Source organism: Chelonia mydas, chromosome 27 (assembly GCF_015237465.2).
Source record: "Chelonia mydas isolate rCheMyd1 chromosome 27, rCheMyd1.pri.v2, whole genome shotgun sequence".
In the NCBI taxonomy this organism is placed as follows: Eukaryota; Metazoa; Chordata; order Testudines; family Cheloniidae; genus Chelonia; species Chelonia mydas.
The window spans coordinates 852,252-865,845 of record NC_057860.1 but is presented as its reverse complement, the minus strand read 5'-3'; the positions used below and the strand labels follow the sequence as shown (position 1 = coordinate 865,845).

The 13,594-nt window shown below is 49.9% G+C and overlaps 1 protein-coding gene across 1 annotated transcript in view; it reads left to right on the top strand.

Annotated features, from left to right (window-relative positions):
• Positions 1-2,159: 2,159 nt before the first annotated feature.
• Positions 2,160-13,594, top strand: part of GPATCH8 (G-patch domain containing 8) — a 79,405-nt gene continuing 67,970 nt past the window's right edge. Inside the window, 1 exon segment of the mRNA XM_037887153.2 lies at positions 2,160-2,358. Coding sequence (XP_037743081.1) covers positions 2,188-2,358 — 171 coding nt within the window. The 5' untranslated portion in view covers positions 2,160-2,187.

Below are 13,594 nucleotides of genomic sequence, written 5' to 3'. Positions count from 1 at the left end.
TCCCCTGTTGCCCATTCCCAGCTTCTGGCAAACAGAGGCTAGGGACACCATCCCTGCCCATGCTGGCTAATAGCCGTTGATGGACCTATCCTCTATGAAGTTATCTAGTTCTTTTTTGAACCGTTATAGTCTTGGCCTTCAAAACATCCTCTGGCAAGGAGTTCCACTGGTTGACAGTGCATTGTGTGAAAATATACTTCCTTTTGTTTGTTTTAAACCTGCTGCCTATTAATTTAATTTGGTGACCCTTAATTCTTGTGTTATGAGAGAGTAAATAACACTTCTTTATTTACTTTCTCCTTATTTATTATCAGTCCTTACAGCATATACTGTACCATAAGGCAGGGCATTGTGCTGTACTGACAGAATAGTATAACGAAATCATAATACTTGTCATGTGGCCCAAAGATTCTGAGTTGTTCCCTCCTCAGCTGAACCTCAGGGCTACTGGTATCTTTCCTCAGCTCCAGAGGACCTTGACAATCTTGGCAGATGAGCCCAGATACAGCTTTATGCAGATGAGAGAGGACTGGAATTCCTTCCTCTGCACAGTACCTGCAGGTGGCTCCAAAGCTCCTAGGTCAGAAAGCTCTACCTAGCAAGAGTCTGTCTAGACTCAAAAATGGATGCAAAAAATAAAAAATTTTAATGTACCAAAGAACCCCCAAAACAAAGCCTCTTACTTTCAGTCTATCACAGGGGCGGGCAAACTTTTTGGCCCCAGGGCCACATCTGGGAATAGAAAATGTAAGGCGGGCCATGAATGCTCACAAAATTGGGGTTGGGGTATGGACTCCGGGGTGGGGCAGGAAATGAGTTCAGGGTGCAGGAGCGGGCTCCGGGCTGGAGCAGATGAGTGGGGTGCGGGGTGCGTGTGTGTGAGGGCTCTGTGGTGGGGCTGGGGATGAGGAGTTTGGGGTGTAGGAGGGTGCTTCGGGTTGGGATCGAGGGGTTCAGAGGGTGGGAGGGGGATCAGGGCAGGGGGTTGAGGTATGGGGAGAGGCTCAGGGGTGCAGGCTTTGGGCGGTGCTTATCTCAAGCAGCTCCCAAAGGCAGCAGCATGTTCCTCCTCCAGCTCCTACATAGAGGTGTGGCCAGGCGGCTCTGCACGCTGCCCCGTCCGCAGCCCATTGGAGCGCTTAGGAGCCGGAGGGGGGCCATGCCTCTGCTTCCAGGAGCTGCGTGGAGCGGCCCCCGACCCTGCTTCCCAGCTGGAGCGCTAGAGGGCGGCCAGGCCGCGGCTTCCAGGAGCCACGTGGAACGGCCCCTGACCCTGCTGGAGTGCCGGAGTGAGGCAAGCCCAAAACCTCGCTCCCCAGTGGGAGCTCAAGGGCTGGCTTAAAATGGCTGGTGGGCCATAGGCGGCCGGCGGGCTGTAGTCTGCCCACCCCTGGTCTATCAGCTGAAATTTGCGTTACTGTATTGGGGTGGCAGGTTCCACCCTCTTTTGTTAGAGCCCCTCCCCAGCCAGCTTTTGGAAGGTTTGGAGCATGTTGCCCCCCTCCTTTTCTCTCTCCTCAAGACAGTTTCTGTTCTTGAGTCAGCTTCACTATCTGCTTTCACCCTCAGCATTTTCTCTCCCATCTTACTTTTTTTTACACGACTCCTGATTGTGCGGCGCATAAAGCCATTAAGAGTTTATTTTTGCTATCTAGTTTCCTTGCTCCTTAAGCTTATTAGCATGCAGGCTGTGTCTGCGTTCTGGATTTCCAAAAGTTTCCCCACCGTTAGGGGCTCACCTGTGCTAATGCCGCTGTAGGCTGGCCACCGGGACCGTCAGCACTAGACAGGGTAGCAAAAAATGTCAGAGGGGCAGCGCTGGGGCGAGCACGAGCTCGTCCGCGCTTTGGGGCGGTGACTGTCTTTTTGTTCGGTTTGTACAGCACCGAGCGCAGTGGAGCCCTACTCCATGACTGGGGTGCTCAGCGCGACAGCAATACGGACGCTTTGTCGCCATAATGAATAATAGCAGCCCCACTGGCAACGACACTGGGAAGGCGGGGCCGGGACAAGCCCCACAAGGCCAAACTGCCCCACGGCTTCCACCTTCTCCCCCGTCAATTGCCCTCCAGCCTCCCCAGGCCCCTGCCTCCCCCCCGCCGCCGCCCCGCCCCAGACCCGCACTCATGCCCCCGCGGCAGGGCAGGAGAGGGCAAAGCCTTGGGGCAGCCGCTCAGCTCAGCGCGCATGCGCGCGGAGGCCTCAGGGCGCGCTCCCGCGCGGTGGTGTAGCGCGCTCCCGCCGGCGGCGCGCGGCGCTGGGAGCGAGGCCGAGGCGGGCGGAGGCGGCGGCTGCGGAGGAGACGGGCGGAAAATGGCGGACAGGTTCTCCCGCTTCAACGAGGACCGGGACTTCCAGGTAACGCCCGGCCGCCCGCCCCGGCCCCGCTCCCCTGCGCCCCCCGGCTGGCGCGAATTCGGGACGGAAGGTGGCGATCGCGGGGGAGCCCCTGCCTCTGCCCCCCCTCCCCACGGCCGAGCCCAACGGGGGGGGCTCCCGGCCTCTGCCCCCCCCCACGGCCGAGCCCAACGGGGGGGGGGCTCCCGGCCTCTGCCCCCCCCCCACGGCCGAGCCCAACGGGGGGGGCTCCCGGCCTCTGCCCCCCCCCCCACGGCCGAGCCCAACGGGGGGGGCTCCCGGCCTCTGCCCCCCCCCCACGGCCGAGCCCAACGGGGGGGGGGGGCGCTCCCGGCCTCTGCCCCCCCCCCCCCCCGGCCGAGCCCAACGGGGGGGGGGGGGGGGCCCCCGGCCTCTGCCCCCCCCCCCCCACGGCCGAGCCCAACGGGGGGGGGGGGCGCTCCCGGCCTCTGCCCCCCCCCCCCCCCGGCCGCGCCCAACGGGGGGGGGGGGGCGCTCCCGGCCTCTGCCCCCCCCCCCCACGGCCGAGCCCAACGGGGGGGGGGCGCTCCCGGATTCTGCCCCCCCCCCCACGGCCGAGCCCAACGGGGGGGGGGGCGCTCCCGGATTCTGCCCCCCCCCCACGGCCGAGCCCAACGCGGGGGGCGCTCCCGGATTCTGCCCCCCCCCACGGCCGAGCCCAACGGGGGGGGGGGGCGCTCCCGGATTCTGCCCCCCCCCCACGGCCGCGCCCAGCGGGGGGGGGGGCGCTCCCGGATTCTGCCCCCCCCCCACGGCCGAGCCCAACGGGGGGGGGGGCGCTCCCGGATTCTGCCCCCCCCCCCACGGCCGAGCCCAACGGGGGGGGGGGCGCTCCCGGATTCTGCCCCCCCCCCACGGCCGAGCCCAACGGGGGGGGGGGGGCGCTCCCGGATTCTGCCCCCCCCCACGGCCGAGCCCACCGGGGGGGGGGGGGCGCTCCCGGATTCTGCCCCCCCCCCACGGCCGAGCCCAACGGGGGGGGGGGCCGCTCCCGGATTCTGCCCCCCCCCCACGGCCGAGCCCAACGGGGGGGGGGGCGCTCCCGGATTCTGCCCCCCCCCCACGGCCGAGCCCAACGGGGGGGGGGGGCGCTCCCGGATTCTGCCCCCCCCCCCCACGGCCGAGCCCAACGGGGGGGGGGGCGCTCCCGGATTCTGCCCCCCCCCCCCCCCCACGGCCGAGCCCAACGGGGGGGGGGGCGCTCCCGGATTCTGCCCCCCCCCCCCCCCCCACGGCCGAGCCCAACGGGGGGGGGGGGCGCTCCCGGATTCTGCCCCCCCCCCCCCCCACGGCCGAGCCCAACGGGGGGGGCGGGCGCTCCCGGATTCTGCCCCCCCCCCCCCACGGCCGAGCCCAACGGGGGGGGGCGCTCCCGGATTCTGCCCCCCCCCCCCACGGCCGAGCCCAACGGGGGGGGGGCGCTCCCGGATTCTGCCCCCCCCCCCCCACGGCCGAGCCCAACGGGGGGGGGCGCTCCCGGATTCTGCCCCCCCCCCCCACGGCCGAGCCCAACGGGGGGGGGGCGCTCCCGGATTCTGGCCCCCCCCCCCCCACGGCCGAGCCCAACGGGGGGGGGGGCGCTCCCGGATTCTGGTCCCCCCCCCCACGGCCGAGCCCAAAGTGGGGGGCGGCATCTGCGCCCTTCTTCCTCCCCCCCTGCGACCGAGCCCAAAGTGGGGGAGGGGGGTGGCATCTGCGCCCTTCTTCCTTCCCCCCCCCCGCAGCTGAGCCCAAAGTGGGGGGGCCCCGCTGGGCTCTGTGCCCTTCTGCCCCCCTTCTTCCTCCGAGCGCAGTGCGGAGGTTGGGGGTTCTTTGGCCGCTGCAGCTTCCCCCCCCCGGAGCCCAGCGTGGGGTAGAATTCATCTTTTCTCCCTTTTCTGCAGAGAATCTATTTGGGGAAGGGGGGAGGCATGCACTGGTCTATTTCCCCTTCTCCTCCCCCAGAGAACCCAGTGTGAGGGGTTCGCTGGCCTCTGGGGTGTGTGTGGTTGTGGGGGGTCCACATTTCTCCCTTGCGTCCTCAAACTCATAGAGTTCACTAGTACGCTCTTCCTTGGCTCATTCTGGACCCTTTAGTATGTAGGTATCACCAGCCTTTGCTCCCTCCATCCCTTCCCTCTCTGGCCATGATATTGGAGGATGGGGATCATTGTCCACTGAAGTGGCTTGTGAGCTCCTGGGTCATCTTTCCAAATCCTGGTTTTCAGTCTGAAGAGACAATCCACCTGTCCAGCCAGCGATTCTGCCAGGATGTGGCTTGTGCCTGCAGCAGGCGCACTCGCTGCCTGGAGAGGGTCAGTGTTGATGTGGGGTAGGGAGGGGGTTAGAAATGGTGCTTCAGAAACATTATCTAATCTGTGTTTTTAATTATTTACTTGATGCTTTGTTTGGCTTTTTAGTACTTGATTTTTGTATTGGTTTAAATGTCTGCTGCTGCAGTGCCATGGTAGTGAGATGCTCTATTAATAAAAAGAAAAGGAGTATTTGTGGCACCTTAGGGACTAACAAATTTATTATTAAATAAATTTACTATTACTATTAATAACATTCGAACGAATGCTATACATTACGTAATCTGAGGACCGACACTGAAATTTCCGGAGAGAAACTATCACTGGGTATGCTTGTCTGTTGATTGAAGTTTCTGGAATGGGGTAAATAATTTAGTTGTTTTTTCTGGAAATGTTAAGCATTCATTATAAAACACTGTATATTAGTTGATATCTTTCTGAAATGAGCCTTAAAATCTGTCAACACTTGTTCTTTCAAATATCTTACTGTTGAGCAATGTCACTGGAAAATATTGAATAAGACTAACTAGAGTTTGCCTGTTCCCTGCATAAAATGAAACCCCTGAATCTCAAAGAAACTGCTGCATTACTGCTGCATATCCTGGCAACAGTAATTTGGGTCAGGGGATGAATACTGGCACTCATTTTTTTTCCCCATCAGACTGCAGGTCCTTTTTTAGAGTGGTATGAAAATAGCTGTGTTCAGGCAACCAGATTAAGCGGGATTTGGGATCTTTAAGTAACTGGGGCAGTAAATGGAAAATGCGGTTCAGCATAGATAACTGTTAAATAAGTCTGACAGTGGTAGAGCAAAAGCAAGTATACACAGGAACGTTTATGCAGCATATGGAGCATGAAAACAATGGTTGAAAATCCTTGCAGTCATGAGCCTTCTATAAAAAGGATACTAGAGAATTCAGCTCAAAATAAAATTACTGTGCTTTGTGCCCTAATGTAGAATATGGTCGTTCACTTTTGAATTCTCTTTCATTGGGTGGGGGGGAGAGCTTTTTGTGAAGAAGGTGTAAGCTGGGATTATTATAATTTTTAACGTTATACTTAAAGGTTAAAGAGGGGTGAGCTGCTTCTCATCGTAGAGGATGGCAAGGTGACCTAATGAAAGAAGTCAAATTATAAAGGGGTTTAATAAAGTGGAACAAGACTTCCTTCCATCTGCAAAGTTACATTTCTGAAGTTAAATTAGGAATGGGTACAATTTACATATTAGGAAATTAAAATTATTGAGGAATTAAGACAGAATTTTTAAACCAATATAGCAAATATATACTGAAACAATTTAAAGGTTGGTAAACATCCTTGTGAAAAGAAAACCTAAACATTGACAGTGAAGTTATTCAGATATTCAGTCATTTTAGTTTCTCCTTCAAAAACAACAGATTAGTGTGTGTTTAAATTGGCTTTCTTCTTTGATCATTTTGATTCTGTTATTCATGATGAATGCTACAGCAGATCAGGATTTCTAATGAGAGGCTGTTCAGTTTCCGGACTGGGTTACCTAACGTTCTTTGCTTCTCAACTTGTTTCCTGCTTTCATACAGAATGGTATTTATACTTCTATTTGGGGAAAGCAAAAAGAAACCTTCCCTGTTTCTCCAGCTGTCTTCAGCATGTGCTAAGGTTCCTAACCTGTGGGGAAAGAGCATTCTTTATTCTTGTATAAAAATTAATTGATTCATTCATTCCGTAAAATTAACATTTGCTGCCATGTGTTAAACTGAATTTTTTAATACTGTTTGAAAGTAAATGAATATGTATTTTAAAAAGAAATTGGCATTATTGTTTTGGAGGAAATGATAATTGGTATTCCCTAGCCGAAGCATAATGAAAGATTCTAGCTTATAATAAAACATATAATAATTATTCAGGGTGAATGACAATTAGAGAGCATATATTGATTAGCTTTTACGTATGAGGTCATCTTTATGTTGATTTAAGGTTCTTGAAATGATGTTTTGCACTTATATAATGCTGGCTTTCATCCAAGAAGCCTAAAGCCTGTTTATAAACAACAAATCAAAACCCACACAAATCTAGTTAATGCATTAAGATTATTCATTTAAAAACAACAAGGAAATACAACAGTAATTCAGTCATGCTATGTATCTGTATATAATTGTATGTTTTACTACATAAAACATGCTAAGCTATCTGTTTAGAAACAATAAGAATGGAAAATAAAATGTACAAACCTAGTTGACTTGACTTTGCTGTTGGGTTGTCAGCTCTTGCATTTTCTGACTTTTTGTGAATTTTAACCGTGCGCTTTAAATGCTCCACTGACATAGTTTTTTTGCATAATTTCCTTGTTTTCTTTCTCAATTTAAAAATTAAAAATACTTAATATTTAAACAATCCAATTAGACTTTCAAGTTCCTTTCTGGGGGGGATGGGTGGGGTGGATTTCAACCTTTGGTTGGAGGCAGATTTCTATTTATCTTTTGAAAACCATGTAGATCATGAAAAATATTGCAGAATTCAGCCAAAAAATTGTTCAGACCCTAAAATCATGGGTTCCAGAATTTTTTCTTTGCTTGCAGTTTTCTTGCTTTCCTGTTAAGGGAGAATTTTTGACTTCAGTGAGACGGTTTCCTTCATGAAAATTGTCTCAGCAAGTCCTGTTATTGCTTCATTTCTCTGTTCTTGTCATGCTGTGAAAATGTGTAGTAATGTCAAAAAGGAGGCAGATCTCCATTAACCCGTCTGCTAGAATCAGCTGATCATGCTCAGAAATCATTATTCAGACACAATTTTATTTTCCTATAAAACTAAGAAAAGATACTAGTCCTTAGTGAGGACTACATCTATGCCAAGTTTCTAGTTTTTGGTGCAGCCCTGCTTAAAAAATAAAGGGAGGTTAGCGTTATTGTTACAGTGTGGTAGGACTACTTTTCCTAGCCTCTCCCAAAAATTGCAAATTGATGGAGGAATTTTCGCTCATGCCTTTAAACTTTCCGTTGGAGGTGGTGGGTGGGTATCAGTTGACTTTGGGAAGAGACCTAGCATGGAATAATTCGGCTCTGAGTTAGAGGTTACAGAAAACTGAAAATATTAAAGTGGACGGCTATAAAGAAAACTATATTCGTGTGGGAAAATGAAGTGAAGTGTCTTGGCCAAGGTCACGCTGAATTGGTGGTAGAGTGGGGAATATTGCCCAGGAATCCTAATTCCTAGTAGTTTGTTCTAATCGCATCCCTCCTTAAGAATGTTTCATATTAAGACATTTAGTCTTGTTTACACTTCCTCAGTTGCACTCATCTTTAGCTTTCAAGATAACTGCATCTTATGAAAGCACGTTTCTACATTTTTTTTCTGAACTCTGATTCGGGACACTCCAGGTATAAGTTTGGGGTGTAGTAAACTCAGTAGAAGAGGAAGCAGTTCAATATTTTGAACCTTTTAATTGCAACATATACTGTGAAAAGTTACCTTGTAGTTGAGCAGATGTAAAAACACTCACCAGTCTGCACTTTCCTAATTTTTGATAAGCAATATTCAATAATGACCTTAGAATCAAAAAGAAAGTAACTTCTTTCCCTGATTGATTTAGTGTGGTAGCTAAATTAATTTGTTCTAAATATTCTCTTTAGAAGCCTACCTACATTGCTGTTTCCAATGGCTATTTAAAAAGTCTTTCTTTCACAGAGGTGTGCAGCAACAAGAACAGATTAGTTTCAGGATCTATGCATCTCTGTAGTGTACAAGTGGGTCTTAGTTAAAAACCTACAGTTTATTTTGTTGAGCACTGCATTGCCTGGCAATTTAGAAAGCAGATATCTGGATTTTTGCTGGGTGCCTTTGTGTGGATTGCTCTCTAACCAATTAATGTTAAACAAATATTTGAGTCTTGGGGCCAGATTCTCTACTAATGTCAGCAGGTGCAACACCATAGCCGTCAATACAGTTTATGAGCTAATACTAGCTGTCAGTTTGGCCGCTTGTCGTTACTACTCCTGTGGTGCCATAGTTGAGCTTGATAAAGGCAAGACCTTGCTCCAAAAATCAAACAATCTAAAATAGGCATTGAACAACATGGGGGATGATAAAAGTGAGAGAGGGGTCATGGAGGAGGCCCTGAGACTTCGCTGTGAGCAGCTTATTTGGGATCTTGGTGATAGTCTTAAAATGGAGCAGGCAGAAGCCACATTGCCGAACATATTGAAAAGAGTTGGGAGAGGAAGTGGAGGCAGTGGGGGTATGTAAGAGGAGATGGGTGAAGGGAACACTTAATGGTTGGACGAGGACGAGAGGGATACTCTGGAGTTAGTAAGGAGGCCAAAGGAAGATGGGTGTGTGGAAAGGAGCAGTATAGGAAAATTCTCTGTAAATGGTATCAGGTTTTTTTTTTCTTGGAAAGCAATTGGAGAGACTCTCCAGTTGGCATGGAAGTGGCGCATTAGTTCGACAATATGGGGTTGGAGTCAGTGAAGGATGGGTAGGCATAAGTCAAGAGAACTGCTTAGCATTTCACAATTGACAAAGGAACAAATGTAGAGGAAATCTGCATGGTCTTGCTTTCTTTGTAGATGCTCTGCAGAGGAAATGGATTACAGAGGAGGGTTGGAATTGGGGATTGTTAGATGCACAGAGTGAAAGAGAAGCAAAATTGTTGACTGAGGGTGGAAATCATAGCTAAACGTTGGAGGGAGGTCAGTTCAGGAAGGACTGGGCTGAGAGCAGGAGAGTAATAGGAGATAGTAATAGACTGAATGTTGTGGAAAGATAGTTTAATAGGGGGTGTGGAGAAGCAGGGTTGCTGAGAGAGATGGGTGCCAACTCAGAAACTGATAGATCAGAAGGACTATGGTGCTGGATGAAGATGAGGTTGAGTGACTGAAGTGATGGCTGCAGGAGTGGGCTGAGAGCTGATTGGGATGGAAGAAGTTTCCTGGAGGGAAGGAAAAGAAGGGTGGCCGCTGGTGTCAGGAAGAAAGAGCCGAGCATCAGTTGGAGGAATGAGAGAAGGGAGGAGGCATTGAGAGCTGCAGGAAAATAAGGCCTGAAATAGCTCCTGCATCCTACAGGGCAGGGGAATGAGAAGAGTAGCTGGCGAAGCTGTCAAGGGGACTGAAGGAATGGAAAATGTAGATTATAAATGTTAATGGCTTTATTGGAAATAGGGCAGAAATTCCAGAGAGAGTAGGAAATAGGCTGCGGGGGGGACAGGGGGACGACAGCACAGGAACAGTCTGGGATTCAGACTAAGAATGGAGACAGTGAGGTGAGTGTGTTCGCAGAGAGGCATCTGAGAGGTTTATCTATGTAATGTAACGTAAATAATTCCAAGGTGGCTGTATATTGATTACAAAAATGAGTAGTCTGGTGGCACCATAAAGGCTAACAGATTTATTTGGGCATAAGCTTTTGTGGGTAAAAAACCCCACTTCTTCGGATGCATGGAGTGAAAATTACAGATGCAGGCATAGATACACTGACACATGAAGAGAAGGGAGTTACCTTACAAGGGGAGAACCAGTGTTGACAAGGCCAATTCAGTCAGGGTGGATGTAGTCCACTCCCAGAGGGGCATTGCTGGCACATGATGGCATATATCACAGTAGTAGATGTGCAGGTAAATGAGCCCCTGATGGTGTGGCTGATGCTGGGTCCTCTGATGGTGTTGCTAGAGTAGATATTGGGACAGAGTAGGCAAAGGGGTTTGTTACAGGGATTAGTTCCTGGGTTAGTGTTTCTGTGGTGTGTAGTTGCTGGTGAGTATTTGCTTCAGATTGGGGGGCTGTCTGTAAGCGAGGACTGGCCTGCCTCCCAAGGTCCGTGAGAGTGAGGGATTGTTTTCCAGGATAGGTTGTAGATCATTGATGATGATCTGGAGAGGTTTTAGCTGGGGGCTGTACATAATGGCCAGTGGTGTTCTGTTGCTTTCCTTGTTGGGCCTGTCCTGTAGTACGTGACTTCTGGGTACCGGTCTTGCTCTGTCAATCTGTTTCTGAATGCTTGATAAAGATCCTGTAGGTGTTTGTCTCTGTCGGAGGGATTGGAGCAAATGTGGTTGTATCTTAGGGCTTGGCTGTAGAAAATGGATGGTGTGATGCGTCCTGGATGGAAGCTGGAGGCGTGTAGGTAAGTATAGCGGTCAGTAGGTTTCCGATATAGGGTGGTGGTTATGAGACCATCACTTATTTGCACTGTAGTGTCCAGGAAGTGAATCTCTTGTGTGGACTGGTCCAGGCTGAGGTTGATGGTGCGGTGGAAATTGTTGAAATCCAGGTAGAATTCTTCAAGGGCCTCCTTCCCGTGGGTCCATATGATGATGTCATCAGTGTAGCACAAGTAGAGGAGGGGCGCTAGGGGAGGAGAGCTGAGGAACCGTTCTAAGTTCGCCATAAAAATGTTGATATACTGTGGGGCCACGTGGGTACCCATAGCAGTGCTGCTGACTTGAAGGTATAAGTTGTCCCCAAATCTGAAATGGTTGTGGGTGAGAACAAAGTCACAAAGCTCATCCAACCAGATGTGCTGTGGCCTCATCAGGGATACTGTTCCTGACAGCTTGTAGTCCATCCTCGTGTGGAATATTGGTGTAAAGAATTTCTACATCCATGGTGGCCAGGATAGTGTTTTCAGGAAGATCACCAATTCATTGTAGTTTCCTCAGGAAGTTGGTGGTGTCTCAAAGATAGCTAGGAGAGCTGGTAGCTTAGGGTCTGAGGAGAGACTCCAAATAGCCAGATAATCCTGGTTTAAGAGTGCCAATGCCTGAGATGATGCGACATCCAGGATTTCCAGGTTTATGGATCTTGGGTAGCAGAATACCCCTGGTTGGGGCTCTAGGGGTGTGTCTGTGTAGATTTGTTCTTGTGCTATATTGATTGACTCTTGCATTTCAAAACACAATATTTCATAGTATATCATTTCTGTGTTTTGTAAAGTAGCCTGGAAATCTGTGCAAAAGGTACAGATCCACTATGAGAAATACAACCGTGTAATGTGTTCTGTGCCAGTGCCCTGCTCACAAAAAACAGGAAACGAAACTGAGGGGGTGGAGATTAAGGGTAATGGAGGCAAAATGTTACTAATTTCAGAAACAGGGAGATGGAACTCCAAGTTAAGTGACTTGGCCAAGGAGAGACAGTCAATCGGTGGAAGAGCTGAGAATAAAATTTAGGGATCCCGCTTCCCTTACTTTTATCCCTTAGACCACACTTCCTCCTGAAAGATGTCTACAAAGGGAATGGGATGGGAAGAGACCTTGGTTCGCAGCTCAGAGTGGAGATGGTGTGGGAGCGGAAAGAGAGGATACCCACTAGATTGTGCAAAAAAGCCTTCCAGACATAAAGCCGCTGTAAGAGTGTCAGTAAAGCAGGCTTCCCAAAACTAGGCGATGCAGAGGAAATGGTAAAAAGGATTTCCTTCTTCTCAGGGTGAAGCCCTTCATTGCCAGTGACAGCCTCTCCCACTGCCTTTTACAGGGGATAGAAATTGTCTAGTTGGGAGTGGGGGTTGGGGGTTACCCGTGTATGGGTACCCCCAGGCAGTGCAGCCTCCATCCTCCAAACCTCAACCGTGCAAATGCTACATCTTGGCACCTCTCAAGTGAAACATGTTTAAGCATGCTACTTCCTTGACCAGTGCAGCTAGGGCTTGCAAGTATGAATGTACAGTATGCATAGTAGTTACAGATTTGTACAGGAACATGTTATAGCATTTACATGCTAGAATGGGCTACCAAAGGGCAAAGAAGCCGTAATAGATCACTTTTCCCCCTATAACGGTTGTTCTCAAACTGGGGGGTCATGACCCCTCATGTGGTTACACGGGGATTGTGACCTGGCAGCTCTGTGGAGCTGACATCCCCTAGCCACCATTAAATTACCCCCCCCCCCCCCCCGCTATTTTTAAGGGGGGTCACACTCAGAGGCTTGCAGTCTGAAAGAGGTCACCAATACAAAAAGTTTGAAAACCACTGCCCTATAAGCCAAGAACATTTTGTGTAAAGTAGATTTGCTCTTTTTCCTCCCTAAAGCTTTTTTTCTTCTTCTCCCAGGGTATTTTAGACTGGGCCATTGACCAGTTGGGTTCTGTGGTTGTAGCAGAAAATCGCAATAAGATGTGCCTTTGCTATTTGGAATCACTGGCCCAGTCCAACGCTGAATTTTTAATTTCCCAAACCCCATGATTGTCTTAGCTGACTGGGCTTCCGCAAAGTGGAGATAAACTTGCAAACCATTGTATTTTGCAGTAACTATGCAGTTGTAGCTGTTGATTATGCTAACTTGTAGTACCTTAAAAGGATTTTATGACTGACAGCCATCTGAATACCCAACCCTGTTGCAGTAATTATATACCTGAAAAACAATTACTTGTACTTTTATTTGTATGTCACTCCAGTAGAAGATGGTACAGGGATTTAATTAATGGTTGTGAATCACTCTTTGGATGAAAGATACTATATACGTCCCAATACACTAGTAAGAGTTGTGGTTCCATATCACCAGAAATTACTCCGCATTGGAGCTTTAAATATGCACAGATTTTCAGTGAATTCCATTTTCCTGTGTTATCCTCCTTTTCACTCCCCAATGAAGCACAGGAATTGCAGGTTGTCATCCTGTGTGCTCCTTTACAGTAATTTCCTTTGCCCACAGGCATTGCCCTTACATCACTAGCCAGATAGACTGTACACAAGTTGTTCAACTTGTCTCCTTGCTTCTTCAAAGGAGGTAATCACATATGCCCTAGAACAGTGGTTCTCTCAAACTTATTTGATTGCTCCCTCCAGTACGTATAACACCACCAAGCTCTGAAAGCAGAGCGGAAAGTAGCAGCTCCTAGCTGGGTGATAGATAGATAGATCATCAATATCTCTTTTCATGGCAGACTTAGTGACCCATTGCCACCCTGTGGGGGGAGGAGAGCCCTGAGCCCAGGTGGCCTCCTGGTGAGGG